This window comes from Elephas maximus, chromosome 4 (assembly GCF_024166365.1).
Source record: "Elephas maximus indicus isolate mEleMax1 chromosome 4, mEleMax1 primary haplotype, whole genome shotgun sequence".
NCBI classification, from domain to species: domain Eukaryota; kingdom Metazoa; phylum Chordata; class Mammalia; order Proboscidea; family Elephantidae; genus Elephas; species Elephas maximus.
The window spans coordinates 99,970,593-99,996,547 of NC_064822.1; the positions used below are offsets into that span (position 1 = coordinate 99,970,593).

The 25,955-nt window shown below is 42.2% G+C and overlaps 1 protein-coding gene and 1 pseudogene across 2 annotated transcripts in view; one reads left to right on the top strand and one right to left on the bottom strand.

The window, feature by feature from the left end:
* Positions 1 to 7,219: 7,219 nt before the first annotated feature.
* Positions 7,220 to 7,673, bottom strand: LOC126074703 (oligosaccharyltransferase complex subunit OSTC-like; annotated as a pseudogene).
* Positions 7,674 to 10,397: 2,724 nt separating this feature from the next.
* Positions 10,398 to 25,955, top strand: part of ANO6 (anoctamin 6) — a 230,105-nt gene continuing 214,547 nt past the window's right edge. For both annotated transcript variants that reach the window (XM_049882896.1, XM_049882897.1), the window contains exon 1: positions 10,398 to 10,930. In XM_049882896.1, the coding sequence (XP_049738853.1) occupies positions 10,864 to 10,930 (67 nt within the window). In that variant the 5' untranslated portion in view covers positions 10,398 to 10,863. The remainder of the gene's footprint in view (positions 10,931 to 25,955) is intronic.

Sequence of the window (25,955 nt, forward strand, 5' to 3'; positions counted from 1 at the left end):
TGTCAGGAGATGATAGATACTACTGAGAGAAATGAAGCAGGGCAAGAGGGAGACAGGATGATGATTGGGGAAGGATATTATAAAGCTGGTCAGGGAAAGCTTTTCTGTTAAGATGACATTTTAGCAGAAACCTGAAGTAAGTGAGAAACGAGACAAGCAGGAGGTACCTGAAGGAACAAAATTTTAGGCAAAAGGAAACTAAAGCACAAAAGTCCTAGAATAAAGCATGTTTAGTGTCTTTGAGGAAAGCATAGAGGCCAGAGCGACTGTGGCATAGTGATGGAGGAGGAGAGAGTTAAGAGATGAGGTCAGGGTTGGCGGGGGAAGGGGGGTGCTGCAAATCGTTTTGGGCCGTATGGCCAACAGAAGGACTTTCGTTTTTACTATGCATCATATGGAGAGCCGCTGGAAAGCTTTGAATAGAAAAGTGACATGATTTAACTTATATTTTTAAAAGTTCTTTCTAACTGCTATATGGAAAAGAGACTGTAGAAGAGCAAGTATAGAAGTGGGCAGATCAGTTAAGAGACTGGTTCTACAATTCAGAAAAGAGATGGTAGTCTTGAACCAGGGCAGTAGTGGTGGATATGGATTATAGAAATGTTTTGAGATAGACTTGAAAAGAGTTTCTGATGTAGTAGCTATGTGGTACGAGAGACAAAGGGAGTCAAGGATAAGTCCAAGGCTTTGACCTGAGTAACTGGGAGAAGGTAGTTGCTGTTTTTGAGATGCAGAAGACCGCAGGAGAGCAGGTCTGGTGGGAGAGTGGGAGTGGAAGCAGGAGTTTGGTTTTGGACCCTTACGTGTGAATGCAATGTTAGACACCCATGTGGAGATGTCCAAGAAGCATGAGTCTGGCGTCTGGAGGAGAGGTCCACACTGGAGACTGGATAACATCACTTGGAGAATGAGTTTAAATAAAGAGATGAGGTCTGAGGACTAAGCCCTAGTACACTCCACTCTAATACATGCATTGGAAAATGAGGAATAACAAGCAAAGGAGACAAAAAAGGAGTGGCTAGTGAGGAATGAGGAACAACAAGAGAGGGTGAAATTCTAGAAGTCAAGTTAAAATTTTTTCAGGAAAGGAGGAAATGATCTCCTGTGTCAAACACATCTGATAGGGTCTTTGTAAAGACTTTAAATTTTCTTGTAGCTACAGTAGTTTGCTTTGAGAAAGAAGAGAGTTGACAATCTGCTATTGGATTTAGCAATGTGGAGGTCATTGGTGACTTAAGCAGTTTCAGTGCAGTAGTCAGGGACAAAAGTCTGGTAAGGGTTCACAGGAAAATGAAGGAAGAGGAAGTTAGTAACAATGATCATAAACAACTCTTCTAAAGAGACTTGAAACTCTTTAAGACTCCTGAACTCTATCAGACTTCAATATCCATCTCCACTTCCATTATAAAAGGCAGCTAAAAATCTAACATATCCAAAATTAAACTCCTCATCTTCCTTCCAAAACCTGGTCTACCCACAATCTTCTCCACAGAATTACCCATGCCCTCTTTACATCTTTTTCTTTCTTTTTTTTATTGTGCTTTAACTGGAAGTTCACAAATCAAGTCAGTCTCTTATACAAAAATTTATATACACCTTGCTATATACTCCTAGTTGCTCTCCCCCTAACGAGACAGCATACTCCTTCTCTCTACCCTGTATTCCTGTGTCCATTCAGTCAGCTTCTGTTCCCCTCTGTGTTCTCACCTCCCCTCCAGACTGGAGCTGCCCACATAGTCTCATGTGTTTACTTGAGCCAAGAAGCTCACTCCTCACCAATATCATTTTCTATCTTATAGTCCAGTCCAATCCCTGTCTGAAGAGTTGGCTTTGGGAATGGTTCCAGTCTTGGGCTAACAGAAGGTCTGGAGACCATGACTTCTGGGGTCCTTCTAGTCTCAGTCAGACCATTAAGTCTGGTCTTTTTATGAGAATTTGAGGTCTGCATCCCATTGCTCTCCTGCTCCATCAGGGATTATCTGTTGTGTTCCGTGTCAGGGCAGGCATTGGTTGTAGCCAGGCACCATCTAGTTCTTCTGGTCTCAGGCTGATGTAGTCTCTGATTTATGTGGCTCTTTCTGTCTCTTGGGCTTATAATTACCTTGTGTCTTTGGTGTTCTTCATTTGCCTTTGCTCCAAGTGGGTTGAGACCAATTGATGCATCTTAAATGGCCGCTTGCTAGCGTTTAAGACTCTAGATGCCACTCACCAAAATGGGATGTAGAATGTTTCCTCTTGGCACCTTTAGTCTGATTTACAGAGTATGGTCTGGAAAACTGAAAATATTTACTATTTAAAGTTTTTCGGTGGCCTTCCATGTGATGCATAGTGAAAGCCAAAGTCCTTCTGTTGGCCACATGGCCCAAAATGATCTGCAGCACTCCCCTTCTCCCACCAACCCTGACCTCATCTCTTAACTCTCTCCTCCTCCATCGCTATGCCACAGTCACTCTGGCCTCTATGCTTTCCTCAAAGACACTAAGCATGTTTCCTTCTCAGGGCTTTTGCTCTTGAGTTTCCCTTTGCCTAAAATTTTGTTTCTTCAGGTACCTCCTGCTTGTCTCGTTTCTCACTTACTTCAGGTTTCTGCTAAAATGTCATCTTAACAGAAAAGCTTTCCCTGACCAGCTTTATAATATCCTTCCCCAATCATCATCCTGTCTCCCTCTTGCCCTGCTTCATTTCTCTCAGTAGTATCTATCATCTCCTGACAAGCATTTATTTATTTTTCTCTGGAGTCCCTGAGTAGTGTAAATGTTTAATGTTCTTGGCTGCTAACCATGAGGTTGGAGGTTCAAATGCATGCAGAGGTGCCTCAGAAGAAAAGCCTGGTGATTTACTGCCAAAAAACCAGCCATTGAAGACTCTATGGAGCACAGTTCTGTTCTGACACACATGCGGTCACACACATGGAATCAACTGCATGACAACTAGTTTTACCCACAAGAATGGAAGGTCAGGGACTTAATTTTCCTGACATACAGTTAGTTCTTTGGAAATATTTACTCAATGAACAAGCAGATGGATGAAGAATGATGGTGGCATGTACCGCAACGGCGATAGTGGGGCCTCCAAGATGGCTCCCAATGATCCCTGCCTCCTAGTACTCATGCCCTTGTGTGAGCCCCTCCCACTTGAATAGAGCTGGTCTGTGTAACCAGTTGGGAAATGATAAGGTGTGACTTCCAAAGCCAGAGCATAAGAGAACGCAGCTTTCACCTCGCCCACTCTCTTGAATTGCTCATTCCGTGGGAAGCCAACATCACTCATGAGGACACTCAAGTAGCCTATAGAGAGGCCAGCATCAGAAGGATCTGAGGCTCCTGTTAATAATAAGCACCATGAGAGCGGACTGTCTTAGAAGTGGATCTCCAACCCTAGTCAAGCCTTAGGCGACTGCAGCCTTAGCCAACATCTTAACTCTAACAACATGAGAGAATCCAGGCCAGAACTCCTCGACTAGGCTGCTCCCAAATTCCTAACCCACAGAGACTGTATGCAATAATAAACGTTTGTTGTTGTTCTAAGCCACTAAATTTGAGGTAGTTTGTAATGTCATAGCCTCTTTGCTGGTCCTCCTGGGGGCTTTTGCAGTTGCTTTTCCTTCAGCCTGAAATGCCATTCTCTTAAATATTTGAATATTTGCATGAATCAACTTCCTTTAGGTCTGTGCTAAAACGTCACGTTCTGCAGCAATAGATAACAAATACAGGATGTGCTTGAGATACCCAAGAGGTAGATGCAACAGATTTGACGATTGGTAGGATATGGAGCAAAAGAGGGAAAGGAAAGAGAAAAAAATGATTCTCAAATTATTGGTTTGTGTAACTAGCTAGTGCCATTCCCTGATTGAGGGAAACAGGCTTGGACAGAAATTGTAAATTTAGTTTTGGATGTCTAAGAAATATCCAAGTGAAGATGTTCAGAAGGCAGCCAAATATACCATCTGCAACTCGGAAGAGAGATCTGGGCTGGAAACAGAGATCTTGGAATCAGGGCTGCAGAATTTGCAGAGCCCAGTGCAAAACGAAAATACAGGCCTGTTGTTCAAAGAGCAGGAAAAAAGCACTATTAACAGTACTAAAATATAAAACTTTTTTCTTTTCTTCTGCAGTTATGTTTTTTTCTTTTTACTATTAAATAGTTAATGTTAGATGGATCTTGGCTGAAAGAAGAGAATACTAGAAAGATGTTTACTTGTGTTTTTTAACTATGCAAAGGCATTCGACTATGTGGATCATAATAAATTATGGATAACATTGCAAAGAATGGGAATTCCAGAACACTGAATTGTGTTCATGAGGAACCTATACATGGACCAAGAGGCAGTCATTTGAACGGAACAAGGGGATACTTCGTGGTTTAAAATCAGGAAAGGTGTGTGTAAAGGTTGTTTCCTTTCACCATACTTATTCAATCTGTATACTGAGGAAATAATCTGAGAAGATGGACCATACAGAGAAGAACGGGGCATCAGGATTGGAGGAAGACTCGTTAACAACACACAATATGTAGATGAAACAACCTTGTTTTCTGAAAGCAAAGAGGACTTGAAGCATTTACTGATGAAGATCAAAGATTACATACAGCCTTCAGTATGGATTACACCTCAACATAAAGAAAACAAAAATCTTCACAACTGGACCAATAAGCAACATTATGATAAACAGAGAAAAGATTGAAGTTCTCAAGGATTTCATTTTACTTGGATCCACAATCAACGCCCATGGAAGCAGCAGTCAAGCAATCAAACGATGCATTGCTTTAGACAAATCTGCTGCAAAAGACCTCTTTAAAATGTTAAAAAGTAAAAGACATCATTTTAAGGACTAAGGCGCACCTGAGCCAAGCCATGGTATTTTCAATCACCCTGTATGCATGTGAAGACTGGACAATGGATGAGGAAGACGGAAGAAGAATTGATGCCTTGGAATTATGATGTTGCTGAAGAATATTGAATATGCCATGGACTACCAGAAAAAGAGCAAATCTGTCTTGGAAGAAGTACAGCCAGAATACTCCTTAGAAGCAGGGATGGTGAGACTTCGTCTCAAATACTTTGGACATGTTATCAGGAGGGACCAGTCCCTGGAGAAGACATCATGCTTGGTAAAGTAGAGGGTCAGTGAAAAAGAGAAAGACCATCAATGAAATGGATTGGCGCAGTGGCTGCAACAATGGGCTCAAGCATAACAACGATTGTCAGGATGGTGCAGGACTGGGCAGTATTTTAGCAAGTAACAACAACAACATTTGATAGCTTACTCTCATGGGCACAGAGATTTTGGTGGGGCCAGTACAGACATTCACTGGGGCCGAAGGGCCCTGCCCTTTGACTCAGCGTACAGACACTGGGCTTCCCTCCCACCAATTGCAGGACAGACAAACCATGCTGTCATTGGGGACAGGGATATCAAACCAGGCATTTCCTCTTTCCATGGGCTCATGGCCCAAGTCCATAAAGGATGGGGAACCCTGAGGGATTTGTACTTTCCTTGCCAGGATGTGCTTGCCTAGGGGTTGGCCAAGTCTCCCACTGAGTGCAATGTGCACTGCCGGTTGCCAACAGGGGCAGGTACCACCATGCCCCTTCCCAAAACATGGTGGGTACATGCACCTGACCCTGACCTTTCTGGTGCCTGTGCTCAAGCTCCTACAGGGGTGGAGTGGGACAGGTATCCTGGGCAGAGCAAGAAAGAGAAGGCCCAGCAGGGCTGAGGTGCCGGGGAACAGGAGAGCGGACAGCTAAGAACCAATTCCAGGGAAGCAGAGAGGTGGTGGGAGGCAGGACTGTGCATAAGTTGAGGCACAAAGTCCCACTGGACTTCACTTACAAAACAAAAACTCAAGGGCAGCGGTATTAAGAATGTCAAGATGGCAACTGCAGAGCATTACACCCAAGCACGGGGCCCTCTGAGAGCGGGCCCTGTAAGACCACACTGGCTTAACATGTGTGAAACTGATCTACTTTGAATAGCTCAATGCTGTCGAGTCAATTCCCACTCATACCGACCCTATAGCACAGAGTAGAACTGCCCCACACAGTTTCCAAGGAGTACCTGGTGGATTCAAACTGTCAACATTTTGGTTAGCAGCTGTAGCTCTTAACCACTATGCCACTAGCGTTTCCCTACTTGTGATAGTGGTTACAGGAGAGTCCCTGGGTGGTGCAAACAGTTAACACTTTGGCTGCTAACTGAAAGGTTAGAGATTTGAATCCAACCAGAGGCACCTCAGAAGACAGGCCTGGTGATCCACTTCTGAAAAATCAGCCATCGAAAACCCAATGGAGCACAGTTCTACTCTGATACACATGGGAATCACCACGAACTGGAGTTGACTTGACCACAACTGGTTAAAGTTATAGGATTGAATTAGTTCTACAGGGAAATATGAGAAGAAAAGAGACCAGAGGACCAAAGCCAGAGCAGCACCAATACTTAAGGGATGGGCAGAAAAAAGGATGTGGCTAGACAAAGGCTGTAACTAATCAGAAGTCCAGGGATGAGAAAAAAACCTGATCTGTAATCCCCAACTTGGAAAAGCTTTGTAGCTACAAATAACGTAGTCACATATTGTTATAAGCATTTTATATCACAAACCATTCACTATATGGATGATAATCCTTCAGGGCGAAGTGTGTGTGTCTTTTTTTTTTTTGAAAAATTATTTATTTCTGCTCCTTTCTTGCATCTTATTGTCCAGGAAACAGTCTTACACACATATCTGAAACAACGTACTATCACACACTGTTTAAAGGCAAAGCACCATATGCAAAGCTGACCAGTTGTCCAGAGTTCTCAGCTTATAGAATCTTGCTTCCTGATTTAACATTAATGTTTGAAAATCAGAAATGCCGTCTCCAATAAACGTGAAGGGGCTGTAAAAAATAATTACTTTATTCAATATTATAGCTGTAGAAATGGAGTATATTTTCTTTTAGAAATGAAAAACTAAGAAGAAAATGCCACTTAACATCGTTAATACATCAGTCTAGGTCAGCAGGGAAAAAAATACTGCGATAAGCTTGTCTTTTTTATAGTACCCAGAAGAAATTCTGGTACCAGCTTTAATGAGTGTCTTATGTTTTCACTAGATTGTTCTTTCTCTGCTGTTTTTCATCCTTTTGCACGTTTCATATTCGAGGATTAGTACAGCCTTTAAAACTTCATCAACATGAGTAAATTCAGTATCCACTGATTTCTTCTCAAAGGGGACTCTAACCTATCAGATAGCCCAGCAGTTTCATTCTCATGAATACTCTGGCCATAAAAAAACTCAACAGGACACAGACGAATCCAATGAATAGAAGAAATCCATTGAGTTTTGGAATGTTCCGTGCATTGGATCAGTCCAGGATTATGAAACCTAACCGCCCCCCTGCCCCATTGTAAATAGGAAGCTGGATGCAAGTCCTTCCGTAATATATTGTTCATTTACTCTGTAGGGCAAGAAAGCTACTGGCCTCTGATGCCCACGTTCATCAGTCGTAGAGCCAGCACTTGGAGGTTCCACAATAGCATCATAAATTATTCCTCCGGTGATGAGGAAGTAAGACGCCACTACCAAGCGTACACCGTCATGGCCGACGGCATGTGCAACCAGGGCAGCTTCTTCAGCTTCACGTTGGGGCATTGGAGCGCTAAGAACAGAGCTTAGTACAATGTCTCCATGTTGGTGGTGGCAGGGCTGTGGTTCTTACACAGGTCTATTACTTGGTAATTTTTGAGGCGTATATTGCTCAGCTAAAAAAAAAAATAATGCATGAGAGAACAATGCAGGAAATAAAATGGAGTAATGGAATTTACTAATAACAGACTCACAGCTAGCCTAAGTAAATAACTCATTTCCTGTCTAAGAACAAGTCACCTCTACATGTAAAATAAGGCCAGCAATATCTCTGTGCTACATTTATCAAGCAAGGGAAAACGTAAACTCTAAAATCTGTAAAGACTTTCAAATGACTCATTGAAACTTGTTGCAAAATCAACCACAGGAATTTTCTTACTACAAGTTAACTTTGAGTGAAGTCTTAGGCCGTAAAACCCGGGATATTTGGTGAGAGAAGGCTAGGGTGGATGGGGTAGGGGGCAGTTAATGAGCCTGTAAGAGTTTAGAATTCGTGAAAAAAAAAAAAGTCATTGTTTCTTTTTTTGTGGATTCAGAAATGTCTCTGGAGGTGGTTTATGAAGTGGCTAAGCGTAGATTCTGGAATGAGCTACTTGGGTTTTAATCCCAGCTCTGCCACTTAACTTTCTGTGTGATTCTGGGCAAGTTATTCAATTGCCCTGTGCCTATGTAAATGGGTGGTCACAACTCCCAGGGTTGTTATAAGGATTAAATGACTGAATGTTTGTGAGACATTTAGAACTGTGCCCAGTACACAAAAACTACCACAGAAGCATTTGTTAAATAAAAATTGTGAAAATTGATCATGTCACCAAAACATCTGTAGAATTTCTACTCTAGTAGTTTCTACAAGCTTTAGGGAGAAAGTTCACTGAAAGAAAACCATCTTTTCTCATTTTTTTTCTTCCTTCTTTTTTCTCTCTTTTCCCCCTATCTTCACAATACGGTATTGTGTTGTCTTTATATTAAAACCAATTCTCTTTATTTAAAAGAGTACCTTAAGAAGCAATATGTTAAGTCTTGGGTACTTTCTTAAATGTAATTCCCCCATTTCTTTTAATGCATATTTATGGCTAGTTTCCCATTTAAGATCGGTCTCAGTGTTTTCTTTCATATGAAACATTAAAAATAAGTATATAGGAGAATGAAAATGCACAGTAGACTTAGTTTTATTGTAATAAACCTGATACTTGCGTGGAAAAAATACAATAAGTTTCAACGATGTTACAGAGACAATCATTTAATCTAACAAGGATTTCAAATATACCTTCTAACCCTTTGGAGAAGTGTTGTAGGGTAAGAAATCACAAAGTTTAGTAAAGCGAAAAGGAAGTTTTATTTGGCATATATTCTAAAAGACAAAAGTTGAGCAGTGGACAAGCATGCTGCCAGAGCAAATGTCTGCCCAAGTCCAAAGACATATTACAGAACAAGCAAGAATGGGAAAACAGACGAGCATGCTGCCACAGCTCTGTCTGCCCCAGTCCAAGGAAGGTTACAGAGTCATCAGCATCATTAACATTACAAATGGACAAAACCATGGAAAGCTTCACCTTTTCACAGATTGGCTAGAAACTGATCCTACATTTTGAATGATCCTCTCAACAATCATTGGTACAGGTTTCAGCAACGACAGTCAGGAGGGTCTTCATTGGTCCAGCCAATTTCTACTCACTAAATGTTAATAGAAAATGGTAAGAGTGGAAAGTCTTTTGTGTTCTGGCTTATGTGAAAGGTTCCCCAAAAGATATTTTCCAAGACTATTCTATCCATTGTCTTCATGCCTCAGGGCCCAGTTGATGTGTCGCTGTGAGTCCATGTGAGCCCAGCTCCAGCTGGGTCACATTCTCTATGCTCAAGGACAGGGAATAATGACTCTAATATTATTTCCTAAATCAGAAATCAAAATTGGCCCAACTGATTTCACCAGCTTTTTTGAAAAAACTCCACCAGACACACAATCCAAAGAACCTGCAGTTTTAACTACTGCACGTGGCTTGAAAGCATACATGCTTTTGTAATTGTGCCGTTGTTCCCTTTGGTCTCCAGGAGTGCTTTCTTTTACTCTCTGCCTTAACATTACTTCATTGTTTCCTTTTTTCCCTCTGGTTATTATACCACAGTGCTTTAGAATGGAGTTGACATGCAACCGTAGAGGAGGCCTTCAACTTCTTTTGCCTTTTCTACACGGTAAACGGGCTGCTAACCAAAGGGTGGGCAGTTCGAATCCACCAGCCGCTCCTTGGAAGCTCTATGGTGCACTTCTACTCCGTCCTATAGGGTCGCTATGAGTCTGAAGCCACTGGAGGGCACTGGGGTTTTTTTCCGGGGTTAAACGGGCTGCACACCTCAGCGGTCACCTTTCGACCATTCCGCTGGGTCTGTGTGTGCTTGTGTGGGCGGGGCAGAGGACGGTTTCTCTGGCCTAAACCTCACTTTGTGGGGAAATGCTGTCTTTTGTGAACATGTTCCTTTAAAAGATCTCTGTATTTATCTTTTTCTTCGGTTGTTTATTTCCTACGAATTTTGTCTCTTTTTTTCTGCATGTCACTCTTCCCCTTTCTCTACAGAATACACTTTCCCTCACTTTGGAGTCACAGTAATTGATACTTTAAGATCCTCCACTAGCTCCACGTTGCCTTTAAACACCATGCAAACATGCTCACTTCCAGGGTTCTTCAAACGAGCTGCAGCAGCGTTTTTTTTTTTTTCCTTTCTCCAGTAACAGATGTCAGATCCAGTAACAGATCCAGGATGTGTCCATATATGACCTTAGAGCAGAAAGCTGCCTCGTTTGGGGGCAATGTTTGGGAAACTCTGTCCACTCCACCCCTCGCGTGCTCCTGCCCTCCCTCTTTTGCAAGTTCACTCCTTTGCAGAACGCAAACGCTAACGACTCTCTCCTCCTCCTCTCCCGACTTCCTCCAGAGCGCCAGAAAAAACCGGGGGAAGTTTAATCATTCCGCAGCAATCTTGGTCTCTTTCACTGGGCATGCTCAGTGGCCGGGTCCCGCTCCGGTGGCGAGTGGTTGCCCTTGGCGCTGGGCTGGAGCAGGCGGCCGCCTCCGCACGGCTTACCGAAGCGCACGCTGGGCAGAGCCGCGCCTGAGCCGGGAGCTAGACGCGTCCCCGCCGTCCCCGCCCCGGGCCCCCGTGACTGCGGCTTGGTTCCGGAACCCGGGAGCCCCTAACTTCGCGCCAAGTTTGGAGCCGCCTCCGGGGCGGGGGGGGGTCATGCAAGTGATGACCCGGGACACTTTGCTAGAAATGGAGGAGGAGGACGACGAGGATGGAGATATCGGTGAGTGAGGGGTCCGCCGGGGGCGGGGGGGTGGGCGAGGGTCGCCGCGTTCCCGCCCGAAAGCCCGAGCTGTCGCGTAGAGAAGTTCGGGGATTGCGCGTGGGCACTGCACTGGGCTCGGGGAGGTCTCCCAGGACCCCCTGCGGGCCGGGGGGAGCGCAGCCCCGGGGAGGGCGAATGGGAAGGAAGCCCGCGGCCGTCTGGGGCCGGAAAGCGGCGCCTCGCTCCTTCTACCCGGCTGTCCCCGGCTCAGCCTCCTGCGCGGCCGGACGGCGGGCGGCCCGGGAGGCTGGAGGAGCAGGAGCTCCAGATAAATTTCGGGACCGGCAAGGGACGTAGCCCTTGGAAGAACCACGATAGAATGGGGACGCATCTATGCGGAAGTCTTGACTCAGAAGCAACAACTTTTGGGTCATTTCCTCCGTGTGGAACAAGCCCTTGTTGGGGATCCGGGAGAACCGGGACACAGGCGACGTGCCCGTAGGCGGGGCTCGGGGCGATGGTCTGGGTTTGGAGAGCAGGGGTGTGACCCACTTGGATCCTCTTTAACGTGAAAGTGAATGGAGGCAGGATTGGGCCCGACCGGGTGGGGCAGCCCAGGGAACTGATTTGTGGGCTCTGGATTTTTGTTTTGGTTTGGACAAGGACAGGATCCACTTTGCATCCGCAGAGCCCTCGAGGGAGGTGGTCGGAGGAGGAAAGGCTGGGGCTGGGTGCACCGCAGGGCATTTCCTACTGGTTCTGGACTCAGTTCCAGAAGGGCCCTGGAGCTTGAGGAGCAAGCCTTGGGTGTTCCATTTCTGGATGGACTTAAAAATTCATAGAAGTGGTAGATGGAACAGAGGGAGAGTTGTTTCCGATAAAAAAAAAAAAAAGAAAGAAAAGGAAACAAAAGCATGGGGGGAGGAGAAGGGAAACATAATTGGAGTAGGGAGAAAATCAAGGTCTCTAAAGGGAACACTGTCCGGGAATGATGACATATTGGCCTCCTCCAGAAGACGAGCAGTTCGATTACCATGCTGTGTCTCTGTTCAGCCCTGAATCAATCTTCAGAATGTCAAGTTGGTTTTAAGAACTAACAATTTTTGCTCAAGTCCTAAAGCCCTGTTCTTCTGTAATAACTTAAAAGTAACAATTTTAGGAGTTGGCTGTGGTTTTTCTTTTCACATTTTCGGCACTGCTAGTTACAATCATATACCACCAGAAGAAGGGACGGACCTGTCTTGGAAGAAGTACAGCCAGAATGCGCCTTAGAAGCTAGGATGGTGAGACTTGTCTGCCGTGTTTTGGGTATGTTACCAGTAGGGACCAGTTCCTGGAAAAAGACATCATGCTTGGTAAAATAGAGGGTTGGTGAAAAAGAGGAAGACCCTCAACCAGATGGATTGACATAGTTGCTGTAACAACGGTTCCAACACAGCAACGATCATGAGGATGGCGCAGGACCGGGCCTTGTTTCGCTCTGTTGTACATAGGGTGGCTTTGAGTCGGAGCTGATGGCACCTAACAGCAACCTTTAAATCCGAAGAATTTGGTAACTTCCTCGTTGACCAGGGACACATTGAATAGAGGGGATTACAGTCCATGGTTTAGCTTTCCCTACCTTTTAGTCATTTGAGAACAATTTATCAGATATCCATCTTTATGAAGAGCAAATAGTGTTACTGTTCTTTTACAGGAGAGATATCTGAAGCTCAGAGATTGCTCCGACTAGCTTCTCACAGCTAGTTAGGAGTCAGACCCGTATTTTTTGACTTATAAGACCTGTGCAAATTAACGATGTTCCCACTGGATCACTCTGTCAGATAATGTGTGGTGCTACTATTTACTAGGATTTAGTGGTAAATGATTTTTGCGGTTAGTGGTAAATGATTACATAAAAGGATAGGTCATAGGAGCAGTTTTAAAAATATTATTCTAAATTTAGCACAGTCTGTATCATAGGAAAATATCCTTGTCTGTTAAGACGAGGTGTCACTGTTTATATTGAGTATTTGTAAATAAGGGTAAAAGCCCAAATGGAAATTGAAATAAACAAGAGGCAATGAGCTGTGTTTGTTTCACGGTACCATCAATAGATTTCAGTTTAGAATGAAAACTAATTTGGTCTAGGCTGTACTTACCTGATGAGGCATCATAAAATTCATCTTAAGTGTGTGGCAATAAACTCTTTTTATTTTTAAGTATGGTTGTAATTCATGCTGGTTCTCTAGAGTCAAGCAGTTTAAATACGTTTAAGAAAAAGTCAAATATCTCTATTCCTACTCCTTCCCCATCCCATCCTCCAGAGGCTACCTGATCCTATTCTTTTAGGGTGTATGGGGGTCACCTCAACATGTTTTATGTAAAGCTGCAAATATCAGCTAAACAAGTCTTAGTAATTTTTTTAAATACAAATTTAATGTGGATTGCAGTGATTTTATATCGAGAAAATGTTTTACCATGCCATTGGAAAGCTTATGTCATTGTAAAGTAATAAGCCTTTTTTAAAGGTTATCAGAAATAGGCTGATAATGGTGTATAGCCTCTTACAACAGAATTATAATTTCCAACTATGGGAGAGGAGACTCTGATGAAATGAAGATTATGATTTTCACCTCTGCCTCTGGTTTCATAATGCAGGAATATGTTAATAGCTGTTACTTGATTGTCACTACCAGTAGTTGTATAATAATTTAAAACCTACTCAGGTACAAAGATGTCTCAGCAATCACTCTATAAATATTAACTTTGTAGTTTAGAAGAGGAGAGTTACATTGTTACAAATACTTGGATAAAGCATCAGACGTTACCATGGGCTATATTTATAAGAGGCAGAAAAAAAAGTTTTCTTACTGGGTATGTTCCCTGGTTACATCATGGAGGTTATTTATGTACATAAATAGAAGTGTGCCCTCTAGCTGACTAGAATTTAAAGCCTCTTTAGCAGTGGGTTTCTTCTGACTTTTTAAGCAATATTTAATACCTTTAAGTGTAAGGGTTGCCTCCTTGTTTGAGATGAATAGGTCCACAGAAGCAAGGATGGTAAATGACTCTCTCACCATGAATGTCTTTTCCTTATCTGCTTAACTCATGGCCAGAAGTTAAACCCAAAGGTTTGCTAACCAGAGGCATCCTGTTGGCATGAGAGCATTTTTGCAAAAGGCCACATATTTTTTAAATCAGCTTCGGCAACCAACCACAGAAGTTACATCTAGGCAGTCGTGGCAGGAAATCTGCGGCTTGTAACCCTGGTTGCCCGGTGGAACTCACATGTTCTTGTAAGCCCCAGGAAGGCATGTTCTGTGCACTAGCCTGCTTGGTGTGCTTTGCGCTCAGGCCCACCCCTCCCCTCCAGTCACCAGGGAATTGAATTCAGCATCTCTTCCTGTTGATGTAGAAAGTAATAGGAACATCTTTTATAGCCAGAAATATAGAAACTAGGGTTAATATTGCTATTTTGTGTCTTGTCTTCTCCGTTGTTCAAATTTTGCTAAGAGATGAAAAACCAAAAAACTAAACCCCTTGCCATCGAGTCAATTCCAACTCACAACGACCCTATAGGATAAAGTAGAACTCTCCCGTAGGGTTTCCAAGGAGCACCTGGTGGATTTGAACTGCTGACCTTTTGCTTAGCAGCTGTAGCTCTTAACCACTATACCACCAGGGTTTCCAAGAGATGAAAAGTGGTTCCAAGGAACGAAGGGAGCTAGCTATCTATCGGGGACTCACAGGTTTTTGGTGAGTTGGTTGGTTGTTTTCCTTGGGTTTCTAGTCTGTTAGTGGTTGAGTGAGGAGTCCTGGTGGTGCAGTGGTGAAGTACTCAGCTGCTAACGGAAAGGTTAGAAGTTCGAACCCACCAGCCACTCCGTGGGAAAAAGATCTGGTAGTCTGCTTCTGAAGAGATTACAGCCTTGGAAACCCCAATGGGCCAGTTCTTTTCTGTCCTATAGGGTCACTATAGTCAAAATCAATTTGATGGCAACAGATTTAATGGTTGAGCTTATTCTCTTGATTCCCACAGCTAACTGTCATGTCAGTGGGGTGGGTGGGAGAGACCATAGTCCATTGTCTTACCTATGAGAGAATTATACAGCTGTAACTCTCAAGTGTTTTTATTGGTTCTCTTTTCACTGTCAGATTTTTCCATAGACTTTTCTTCCCATGGTAATTCAAACCCACCGGTCTGCTCCTTGGAAACCCTATGGAGCAGTTCTCTCTATCCTGCTGGGTCGCTGTGAGACGGAATTGACCTGAGAGCAATAGGTTTGGTTTGGTTTCTGCCTACACCGCCTCCTTTTTACCTACTTCATGTTTCAAAAAAAAAAAAAACTCACTTCCACTGAGTCAATTCCAACTCATAGCGACCCTATAGGGTAGAGTTGGACTGCCCCATAGGGTTTCCAAGGAGTGCCTGGTGGATTTGAACTGCCGACCTTTTGGTTAGCAGCTGAACTCTTAAACACTGTGCCGCCAGCGTTTCCTACTTCACGTTTAATCACCCACAAGTGTGGTCCTAGCGCCAGCTTTGCTTCATCAACATTAATTAAGCAATCCCTATGTACTAGGTGCAGGGTTAGGTTCTGGGCTAGGAGTGGGCCAGTTGCTAAATCAAAATCAAACCCATTACTGTTGAGTTGATTTTGACTCATGATGACCCCATGTGTTACAGAGTACAGCTCTGCTCCATAGGATTTTTATGGTTGTAATCATTATGGAAGCAGTCACCAGGCCTTTGTTCCATGAAGTGGTCAGGTGGGTTCAAATAGCCAACCTTTAGGTTAGCAGCCAATCGCAAACGACTTACACCACCTAGGCTCCTTGGGCTAGCAGACTGAAAATAACTGAAAAACATCCCCTGAGTATGAGGAAGAGAGTTCCTTGGAACCAGACATTTGCAGTAAGTGCGACCGTTGAGGTTTGTACATAACCATGGGAGAAGGATGGGAGAGAGCTTCACAGAGGAGATTGTTGAGCCAGGTGCTGTGAAGGGTTAGAGAGGGGCAGTGGCATAGAGGCCAAACGGGGAGTCGGGGAGCTCCAAATAGTTGCCTGTAGTTAAAGAGAGCTGCCATGAGGCTGGAAAGGCAGGGAGGGGCTACACTCTGAAGAATTTTACATTCATTTTAAGGATTTTGGATTTAATCCTGTATGTGATTTGAAGCTATGGAAGGATTTTAAGGAAAGGAGTGAAGAGATCAGAAAGCAGTTTTGGAAAGATCTCCCCAGCAGCATGTTGGAAAATAAGTTGGATAAGGGAGATAGTAGAGGTAAGCCTTTCCCGGTAGTTGAGTTCAGAAATGCGTGCAGATTGGTATGTTGTTGTTAGGTGCCGTCGAGTTGGTTCCCACTCATAGGGACCCTGTGCACAACAGAACGAAACACTGCCCGGTCCTGTGCTGTCTTCACAGTCGTTATTTATACTTGAGCTCATTGTTGCAGCCACCGTGTCAGTCCACCTCGTTGATCGTCTTCCTCTTTTCTGCTGACCCTGTGCTTTGCCAAGCATGATGTCCTTCTCCAGGGACTGATCCCTCCTGACAACATGTCCAAAGTTTGTAAGACACAGTCTCCCATTCCTTGCTTCTAAGAAGCATTCTGGTTGTACTTCTTCTAAGATGGATTTGTTCATTCTTTTGGCAATCCATGGTATATTCAATATTCTTCACCAGCACCACAACTCAAAGGTGTCAGTTCTTCTTCAGTCTTCCTTATTCATTATCCAGCTTTCACATGCATATGATAGGATTGAAAATTGGTGTAGAGATTGTTAAATGGGAAGCTAATTTGCTATGTAAACTTTCCCCTTAAACACAGGAAAATATTATTAAAAAAAAAGAAAGACATGCTCACAAGTGGTCATGGCAATGGATAGGAGCGGGTCTCAGAACTTAAGAAAATCATGGCATCTGTAAGGCCTCAGAGACGCATTGCTTCCAGCAATGTCCAGGATGACTCGTGGATTTGAGCTTGGTGATTGGGTGGAAATGGGTGGCATTAACTAAGGAGGGGAGTAATTTTCTGTTGTTCCAACAAGGCTTATAATTTTCTTACTTGGCTCAGACCATTCCCTTTCCTGGTAATACCAGCCTCACCTCCTTTTTCTCAGAAGCCCCCCTCCCATCACAAACCCAGGAAACCATTACTAATCCTCCTAATCCAAAGTGCCCACCAACGAATTCTTATCACCTTCATTTTTCTTTTTTTTTTTCATTTTTCTATTCCACACAATTAGCAAGCAGCGCTACTGGTGCGATGGTTAGGCACTTGGCTGCTAACTGCAAGGTCATTGGTTCAAACCCACTAGCCATTCTGTGGGAGAAAAGACCTGGCCACCTGCTTCTGCAAAGATTACAGCCTAGGAAACCCGATGGAGCAGTTCTACTCTGTCCTAAAGGATTGCTATGAGTTGGCTTCAACTCAACAGCACACAACGATGATGACGACACAATTAGCACCTCATCCTATATCATTATCTTGGTATTTATTATCACCGCAATTAGATTGTAACTGTCTTGGGAACTGGGATTATGTCATTTGGGTTCCCTAGAGGGCATACAAAATGTCCGAATGTTGTAGACATTCCATTATTGTAATTTTTAAAAAATTATCTTTCTTTTCCTTACCCTCCTCTAAGATGTACCTCCCTGAAGGTAGGTGTCTTGTATGCTTAGTTCTAGGTTATATCCTTAGTATCTAGAATGGCACCTGGCATGCAGTAGGACCCTACCAAATAATTGTTTAAAGAACTAAGTACTATTTTGATTAACATAATGCTTAGTGGTTTCATGGTGCTAGTAGCATTCTCTTCTTCTGTGGTACCTTGAGATTCTCTTAGTCATCTGTTCTAAAAATGCTGAGTGCACATATTCTACCAGACACTCTGCTAAGTTCCAGGGTCCCTGTCCTCCAGGAGCTCACCATTTAGGAAGGAGACAGACTATGAACAGGTAATCACAGTAATCTGTGACTAATGCTGTAATCAAGGTATGTACCAGGTATAATGATGTACCAAGGAGAAAGCACGGAAGGTTGCTTAGGAGACTTGAGGACAGCTCTACAGAGGCATGCCTGATCCAACTCTGGAGGATGGAGAGGGCAGGTGAGGGAATGGGACGAGTGCCCAGTGTTCTGGACACTCCTAAATGCTTCTGGATGTCTCAGAAAATAAACCTTGATGTTATGCTTGCCATATTCATTGCAGCAAGGGTATTGTCAATGGTCTATTCCCTGTTGAGGGATGGCAGCTGAAAAACAAAACAAAGCAAACTGTTCTTAAAGTCTTTCAATTTTAGCATAGTTTTGCCCTTTTTCATAAGCCTTTTGTTATTTTCAGTTTCAAATCCACAGTCATGATTTGTCTTCCAAGTTCCAACTCTCAAGTCAAATAATTGCTTTCCAGAAGGTTCCAGAGCCTCCTCTTATAACTCATTAATCTTTGAATCTGACACTAATGAACTTTAAAAGAGTAGTCACACCCACACCCCCCTTTTAGTTTACTCAAGGGGTTGCAGCAGTTACATATGTTGATAGCTCTATGTTTATTATTATGTTTTCCTTTTATAAACCAAGAAATTTAGGCCAAAAGCTCCGAGGGAGATCACCATCAGAGATGATACTAAAATTCTGATATTCTTAAAGGGAAATTATAATGTACTATTAAGAATCCCACAATCTAGCTTTGAGTTAAAGGATGGTACTGAACTCTCAAAGTTGAATTTGTAGCAAGTTAGATTAAAATGATAATATTTTAATAAAAGTTTCCACTCTAATACTTTAGGCTTTCTGCTGTTATCATACTTTAATACTTTGTATTATAGCTGATTTGATACACTCTAACAAAAAGTTTGTGGTCTTAGAGATGCTCTGTTTTGTTCACCTTTGTACCGCATAGCCTGTATATCATAATGCTTTTCACGTAATAGATACTTTATAAATATTTGTTAAGGGGCTGTTTTTTAGATTTAATGGGACCTTTCCTTGCCATATGATTTAAGTTGCTTTATCTGCTTTTGGTCTGATACACTTAGGGCTGGGTCTATGTAAAAATGTCTGGTTTTAGAACAGAAAAACACCATTTCCAGTTGTCTTCAACCAAAGAAATGTACTGCTTGACTGATTGGTAAATCATATGTACAGATAGAGACTGTGGGAATTTAACTCAATCAAATGATTGTCTTATATTGTGTTGTTTTTGTTTTGTCTTGTTTTTTTTTTTTTTTGCTTTTCTGTCAGTTTTGTTTTGCTCTTCAATACTGCAGCTAAACTTAATTAGCACCCATCCCAAGAAACAACCAGTTTGAAGAATACTAGATGAATATGTCGACAATAGAATATGTTGGACATGGACCAGAAAGCAATTCAGATACTATTCAGCCAAAACATTATCAGATGGAACGCACACAGAGAAGACAAGTTGAAGGGTTAATAGGCAACTTTTCTCTGCCATGGTATTTATTACTGCCCTGGCTACATGTCTGAATACTAATGGAAAGAACTTGCTGCAATAAAGTTATTCAGCAGCCAAAAAAAAAAAAATTCTTTTGTGAGATACAGATGTTGCTTTTTATATTTAATGTTTTCATTATAGGACATCAAACCTTTACTATTTCCCACATTATTTTGAAATACGAATACTTGAAATAAATTGGAAAAAAAAGGATATCTGCCTTTGTAATTCTCTTTTCTATCATTTTTATTTTAAAATTGGCAGAACTTTAGCTGTAGGTCAAAATCATGTAAGTAGATGTTCTTTCACAGGGTACAATTATGCAAATTATAGGCTTGTTTATAAGGCTTGTTTCATATAAGCTAAGATTGTGTTTGAGTAGTTGAATTTTTCATGATTTCTCCAGACGTTCTATCTATGTTTGAAAAATAACCTTTGGCTTTACAGAGACAAGATGATGACTGCTTTTTTCTTGAGTCATGCAGACATTTTGCTATCACATAGACACAACCTTAAGTATGATTCTTTTTCTTACTTTGAGCCAAGTTTTTAAGAAAAATTATTCCTCACTAAATTCTAAACAAAAGCAATATCTAATACATACAGCTAAAACTCATTGGACCCTTACAATGGTTTTCAAAGTTTTGTTATAATTAATATTAACTTGAAATAATTGCATTCATTGATGGTGTCATTTTGTATCCTTCTACTGCTATGTATTAACAAGCCCTGAATGCTTACTTTGTGCAAAATGTAAGATATTCTTCCTTAAAACCACTAGCCAACAAAAAACACATTTTCTAAGTGATACAGAAATGAAAGAAATAGGGTATAAATTCATTGCTCTTAGATGCTGCTTTAGAAAGAAAGAAGACTAGGAGATTTTAAAGAGAGTGCTTCTTGGCTTCTTTTGGGGGAAAATTAATCCCTACAGAGGACAGGCAATAAAATAACTAAAAGAAAGAAAAAAGAGCCTGTAAAAGGGTAGTTAGCCACTTATATACAGAACAGTAAGGAGGAGAGAGGAGGCTTTGCAGTCAGACGACCTCAGTTTATGGCCTGCTTTGTCACCTAGCATTGTGCCACCTGAGGCAGGTTTCCCTGACTCTGAGCCTGTTTTCTCAGCCCTGTGGGGTGCTGGGTGGATGCAAGGTGGTATGCTTAGTGTTCGGCATGGTGTCTTTTCACTCAGTACACACTCCTGAGTGGTAGTAATAATATAAGTTCTTTTCTGTAAAGAAGTCATGGAAACTGCTACTTTTTACCCTTAGCAAAACGGCAACAACAACAAAACACTAAAAAACAAACCAGTTGTCATCGAGTTGATTCTGACTCGTGTCAACCCCTTATGTGTCAGAAGAGAGCTGCGCGCCATAGTGTTTCCCATGGCCTATTTTTTGGTAGTAGATCACCAGACTTCTGCCTTTGGGTGGACTCAAACCTCCAACCCTTGAGTTAGCACTCTTAACCTCAAGGATCTTTAAGTCCTTTCCCCCAGACATTGCTGTCTGTCCTGTATTACTCTGTAGAATGTTATACATATGCAAGAACTGTGCGGTGTCAGGGTAAAGGTAATCACGACAGTGACAGACACATGTATTTAAAGATAAAGACGTTGAAGAACAATGTGTGATTTCTGCGAAGAGATAATTTATTGTCAGTGTGTTTTCTTATTTTTTCCTGTACTCTCAGATCTTCAGACAGACTTGGCAGTGTTCTCCCAATTGCAGGAAACCTATGTCAGGCAGAATCTCTTTCAGGCAATCTTAGTGAAGGGTCCTAGGGGCTGACACATAGTAGACTGACACCATGGTGAGTGACTCATGAATGGAGGGATTGATGGAACCATTCTATCAGTGGTTTCCTGGGATCAGGGATTTGGCTGTAGCCTATCTCATTCTCCCAAGACCATTGTCGTTAGGCAGTTCTAATCAAAGTATGTATGCTTCTTTGCGTCTCCTTGTACTTGTATGCCCAAGAAATGCAGAAAAAGATAGTTAAGCAAGGAGGGAATAGCTTATTACAAAGCAAGCCTTTAGAATGTCACAGGAAAATAAAGGAGAAAAATATTAATGATGATGTTCTCATTGGTCTGGGTTCTCCATGATTCTGCTGTTATTACTGGAAATGTGGTGCATGGAGTAATTATTCAGAGTTCACCATTTGGCGGAGGGAGGGTGGTGAGGAGACAAGTGAGGGCAGGGATCATTGACCTGTTGTTAACCTACTTTTTTATTCTTCCCACTTTCCCTTCCTAGTTTTTGACCATTGTGTATACAGGCAGTATCGGTTTTGGCCCATTGTGTCTCTAAATGAATCCTTGAAAAACCAGTTGCCATTGAGTCAGTTCTGACTCATGGTAACCCCATCTATGTCAGAGTAGAACTGTACTCCATGGGGTTTTAATGGCTGATATTTTGGAAGTAGATTACTGGGACTTTATTTCAAGACATCACTGGGTGAACTCAAACTTTCAACCTTTTGGTTAGTGACTGAGTATGTTAACCTGTTTGCATCACCCAAATCCAAAGAATTGGAGATTATCTTGAGTCTCTGAGAGAAGGCCTGCTTAGCTACCCCATTATCCTTGACATATTCCAAACCCACTGTCAGAGGGCTATGGAGGTGCCTTGGAAATCTGTATCAACTTGGATCTGGAGCAGAGGCTAGGCAGGGTCCTGGTCTCCCCCTACACTCCTCAGTGAGGAAACCCCGCCCTTAAATCCCTCGATAGGGATAAGTGTAGGTAGTAGAGGTCAGGTGAAGGTGACCTTTTCTTGAGGTTTGGATTTGAAGATGAAATGAATTAGATTATGATGGAGACTAAAAGAAAAGGATGACTCTTCCCTGTTCTGGAAGGTTCTTTCAGCCATCTGTTATAGGTAGCCTCATCTTAATTTGGTTATGGTTGTGGACTCACATCCTGTTGTGCTGTGGCCATCCCTGGCGAGGAAGAAGTGGGCTTCCCTGCTGGCCTGTGTTTCTTTTGTTTATCTCACATCAGCGTCTTTTCCTGCTCCCGGATTGTGTACCCTTCTCCCAAGTCCTTTAACCCTCCTTTGTCCCAGCATCCTTATCAGGTAACTTAACGTGGTTCTGCACAGAGATAGAGCCCACCACTACTTAAACTTTAGTTATAGACAGGTGTGAGTTGAAGTCCGAAACCCTGGTGGTGTAGTGGTTAAGAGTTTGGCTGCTATCCAGAAAGTCAGCAGTTCAAATCCACCAGGTGCTCTTTGGAAACTGCAGTTCTCTGTCCTTCAGGGTCACTATGAGTTGGAGTCGACTTGACTGCAATGGATTTGGTTTTGGTTTTTTTGATTTCAAGTCTTGGCCCAGGCATTCTTTAATTGTGTGAACTTGAGTGACATAATATAACTTTCCTAATCCTTGGTTTCCTCCTCTGTAAAGTAAGGCTAATATTAGAACCCGCTTCATGTAGTGATTGTGTCAAATAAATGAGGTAATTTATACGAAATACTTAGTGTGGTGTCTGATACACTAAAAGGCCACCATAAATATGAGCTGTTGTTATAAATATTATGATAGCTTTTGTTATCTATATTGTAACTCAGGCTTACCTCTTTGGCTTCTTATTAGAGGTTTCACCCTTCTTTTAAGGATATACCTTTCACTTATACAGCTCATTGTGACTTTTTGTCTAGTTCATTGAACTGTGACCTTCTTGAGAACTGTCACTTCAGTGAGCAGCATAGTGCCTGCTCAGCAAATTTTACCCATCTGAATGGATGAGTAAATGGATGAACGGCATTAACTCTTGAAGAGCTATGTGGTATGGTAAGGAAGGGCTTTGGATATAGATCAATCCTTGGGCAGGTTTTTGTAACTTTGGAGCCTTGATTTCCATGTCAGAAAAATACAGTAGTAGGGATAATAATGAAGTAGTGGTGGTTCAGTGGCAGAATTCTTGCCTTCCATGCTGGAGACCTGAGTTCGATTCCCTGCCAGTGCACATCATGCGCAGCGACCACCTGTCTGTCAGTGGAGGCTTGTGTGCTACTGTGATGGCCAACAGGTTTCAGCGGAGCTTCCAGACTAAGACGGACTAGGAAGAGAGGCCTGGTGATCTACTTCTGAAAATCAAAACCCTATGGTTCACAATGGCCCAGTCCACAACTGATCATGGAGATGGTGTAGGACTTATTAGCGTTTCATTGTGTTGTGTATTGGGCCGTCATGAGTTGGGGTGATTCTATGGCAGCTGATAACAACAGCAAGGAATAATAGTACAGAAGGAGTAATGATACTTACTTTACAAGATTTTATATTCAAAGTATGAAGAACAGTTCCTGGTACATGGTGGCAGTGGTTGTTATTGTTAGCTGTGGTTGAGTCAGTCCCCAATTCGTGGTGACCCCATGCACAATGTGATGGGACTGTTGTGATTGATATGGTTTTCATTGGCTGATTTTTCTAAAGTAGATCACCTGGCCTTTCTTCTCGTTTGTCTTAGTCTGGAAGCTCTACTGAAACCTGTTCAGCATCATAGCAACATGTAAGCCTCCACTGACAGGTGGTGGCTACTCTTGAGGTACAGTGACTGGGAATAACCCATGTCTCCCACCTGGAAGGTGAGAATTCTGTTATAGAACCAACACTGGCACATAGTAGAACTTGAATAAATAGTAGTCATATTCATTTTAAAGTAACTGAAAATGGAGAAATATAAGTGACTAGAGTAACTTAAACTGGATTTTCCAGTAGATGCATTTCACAAAGGAATTGTATCATCACTTTGTATGTACAATTTTAGAAGAAAGGTAAGAGAATATATTGTAAAGATTCATACTGGAATATCAAGTGACACTGATAGCCTTTACACTAAAGGAAAAGTGTAAGAAACAGAAGTATTTCTTGATTTAGCAAATAATGTAAAATCATGAAGTATTTTGTATTAAGGTCTAAAGAGTAGTGTTCTTGATATTAATCATATGGACTTTATTTTAAATTTCTTTTTTATTGTACTTTAGATGAAGGTTTACAGAGCAAACTAGTTTCTCATGAAACAATTAATACACATATTATTTCGTGACATTGGTTGCCACCCCCATGACATGTCAACACTCTCCCCTTCTTGACCTTGGGTTCCCCATTACCAACTTTCCTGTCCCCTCCTGCCTTCCCCTCCTTGCCCCTGGGCTGGTGTGCCCAATTAGAATTGTCTTGTTTTATGGGCCTGTCTAATCTTTGGCTGAAGGGTGAACCTCTGGAGTGACTTCATTACTGAGCTATAAGGGTGTACGGGGGCCATGCTCTTGGGGTTTCTCCAACCTCTGTCAGACCAGTAAGTCTGGTCCCTTTTTTGTGTGAGTTAGTATTATATTCTACATTTTTCTCCAGCTCTGTCTGTGACCCTCTGTTATGATTCCTTTCAGAGCAGTCAGTGGTGGTAGCCGGCACCATCTGGTTGTGCTGGACTCAGTCTGGTGGAGGCTGTGGTAGTTCTGGTCCATTAGTCCTTTAGACTGATCTTTCCCTTGTGATTTTGGTTTTCTTTCCTGAGACCATGGTCCCCACAGCCTTTGGCCCAGTAGTTTGGTCCCTCAGGGAGTTAGGATGTGTCTGTGGAGCTTCCATAACCTTGCCTTGTGCTGGCTTCTCCAGTTTGTGTACTGTCTTACCCTTCACCAAAGTTACCACTTATCTATTGTCTATTTAGGGTTTTTCCCTCCTCACCCCTGCTTGCCTTGTAACCATCACAGATTATTTTTTTTTTGTATGTAAACCTTTTCATGAGTTTTTACAGTAGTGGCTTCATACAATATTTGTCCTTTTGTGATTGACTTATTTCATTCAGCATAATGCCCCCCAGATTCATCTATGTTCTAAGATTCTTTGCAGATTCATCATTGTTCTATGTTGTTGCATAGTATTCCATTGGGTGTATCTACCATAGTTTGTTCATCCATTCATCTATTGATGGGCACCTATTGTTTCCATCTTTTTGTCATTGTGAACTACACTGCAGTGAACGTGGGTGTACATATGTCTGTTCATGTGATGGCTCTTATTTCTCTAGGATATATTCCTAGGATTGGGATTGCTGGATTATATGGTATTTCTATTTCTAGTTTTTTAGGGAAGCACCATATCAATTTCCAAAATGGTCGTACCATTTTGCATTCCCATCAGCAGTCTCCCAGTAGCCTCTCCAACATTTGTTATTTTCTGCTTTTTTGATTCATGCCAGTAATGTCAAGGTGAGATGGTATCTTATTGTAGTTTTGATTTGCATTTCTCTAATGGCTGGTGATCACAGCATTTCCTCATGTGTCTGTTAGCTGCCCAGATGTCTTCGTTGAAGGGACTGTTCATGTCGTTTGCCCATTTTTTAATTAGATTATTATTTTTTTTGTTTAGAGATGTTGGATTTTTCTAGAGATTTTAGAGATAAGACCTTATTGGGTTTGTCATAGCCCCCAATTTTTTCTCAGTCTGTAGGTTCTCTTTTTACTGTTTTGATGAGGATCAGCGTTTAATTTTTAGAAGATCCCTGTTATCAAGCTTATCTTCTGGTGTCTGTGTGTTGTTCGTTATGGTTTGTATCGTATTTATGCCATGTATTAGGGCCTCTAG